Source organism: Mauremys reevesii, linkage group 13 (assembly GCF_016161935.1).
Source record: "Mauremys reevesii isolate NIE-2019 linkage group 13, ASM1616193v1, whole genome shotgun sequence".
NCBI lineage: Eukaryota > Metazoa > Chordata > Testudines > Geoemydidae > Mauremys > Mauremys reevesii.
The window spans coordinates 2624202-2626170 of NC_052635.1; the positions used below are offsets into that span (position 1 = coordinate 2624202).

The window sequence follows — 1969 nt, forward strand, 5'->3', positions numbered from 1 at the left end:
ATACATGCATACAGACAGCATAACCATAAGCAGCAAATCATAACCTTTCCATAGACACCTCACTCCACAACCTTTGCACAAGATTTGTTTCACATCTAGAACAGTGGTTTCAACAATGATCTATATGGTCATATTTTAATCAGACAAGGTCACAGCAAGGTGCTGCGGATTCACACAGGAAGGGGCAGTCTGAATACAACTTTCTGTGGCCCAGCAGAAGAATTTCGAAATGACTGAAGGAAGGAATATCTCTTTTAAGGAGAGGGATATGCAAATGGAGGTTATTGTTTCCTGTTTAAATCTGCCTCACTCTCTCTCTCTGCCCAGGCTGCACCCGGGGAGACAATCCGCAGCCCCCTGTGTCTGTATAGTTACCAGCCAATCCACTGAGCACTTTCCCCTCCAATACCGGGAATGAGACTTTGGCTGCATTTCGTTGCCATTCTTGCAGCCTTGGAAGGTATTTTATCCCATTCAGAGCACCGGGAACACTAGAGCAATGTTATTATTTTCGCTTTTATATTAATGCCACTTGTAGCATGTCTTTTATTTAGTTTCACACCTATTATTTTACAGTGTAAGGAATTAGTGTGTCTGGTTCCCTCGTTCCTCCTTGTTCAGTCTTTATGTCCATTTTCCCAGGGGTTCGTTCCCAGGTTGTTCTGACCCAGTCTGGCCCGGAAGCGAAGAAGCCCGGAGAATCCGCTCAGCTGAAATGCGCCGTGAGCGGGTTCAATCCTGATGACAGATCGATGGCTTGGATCAGACAGGCGCCTGGGAAGGGGCTGCAATGGCTGGTCAGCTACTGGAAATCTTCAGTGAGCAGCCACTATTCTCCCAGCGTCCAGGGACGAGTCAAAGTCTCCAAGGACAGCTCCAATTTCTACTTGCAAATAAGCAGCCTGAAACCCGAGGACACCGCCCTGTATTACTGTGCAAGAGACACAGTGAGGGGAAACGGTCTGAGCTCAGACAAAAACTGCCTGTTGCGGTCTGTAGGGGAAGTCCCAGCTGGTTTAATGCTGACAGTCCAGGCACTGGAAACTCAGAAGAGAAAACACATCGTTCAGTTAATGATGGGCTGATTTAGTCTAGATCAGTTTCACATAAGACAAAGATCCAGGGCTTGGTCCCTGCCTGACCTAAAACGGTTAGGGAGACCCTCGGCGTCAAATATTTGATTGAAATATTTATACATGTAAATAAATTATAATGTGCAAAAGGCATTAAACACCCTCGCACCGTCCCCATTTCCCAAAGGAGAGGAAAAGGCAGGATAAACCAAACCACAAAGCCTCACAGCTATAGAAAGTCACCCAGCTGGTCCTAGAGACACTGTGCAGTGATGGCCCATCGTTGTGAAATGTTAACTTAGAAACGCATTAAATACCTCGTATAAATATTGGCCTCATCAATAAACGATGATCTATACAACATGAGAACGTAGGGCCAATTCCGATTACCGAGCCCTCTGTTCATCCATTCTTGCATCTCTCTATCTGTCTATCTATAAAACATCTTCCCACCCCACCCCTCTTTTTCTCAACCCATGGTCACAGTGCTCCGATCACAGAGGGAGGAGAGTGTATCTTCTAATTATATGTGTCATTGCAAATTATTAGCCAAATGCCCCTGTTAAATTCTGCCCTGTCTCTGACCGTGCATCTCGCCCTATACAGACACACTGGCTTGTCCACACTTTCTCATGTACTCCCCTTCCTTGAAAATTTTATTTCTCTACATCCAGGAAGCTGAGATTGTGGTTCAAATTATTTGTCATTTTTACCATTTCCCAAGGTAAATTTTAGACTCCCTTAAAGTTCTAGGATGTAATCCGGGTTCCCAGGGCTGCAGCTATAATTCCGACCTAATCTTAAAAGAGAGGATACATTTTCACACTTCTGCGATCCCAATAATCACGGTCTGTATAATTCCCATCTGTTCTACTCTCTGGCCAAATATTCTTCTC

At 44.9% G+C, this 1969-nt stretch overlaps 1 gene segment (V, D, J or C); it reads left to right on the plus strand.

Annotated features, from left to right (window-relative positions):
• Positions 1-335: 335 nt before the first annotated feature.
• LOC120380447 lies at positions 336-1676 on the plus strand. The segment is given in 2 exon segments: positions 336-460; positions 643-1676. Coding segments are annotated over 2 exon segments (489 nt in total).
• Positions 1677-1969: the final 293 nt, after the last annotated feature.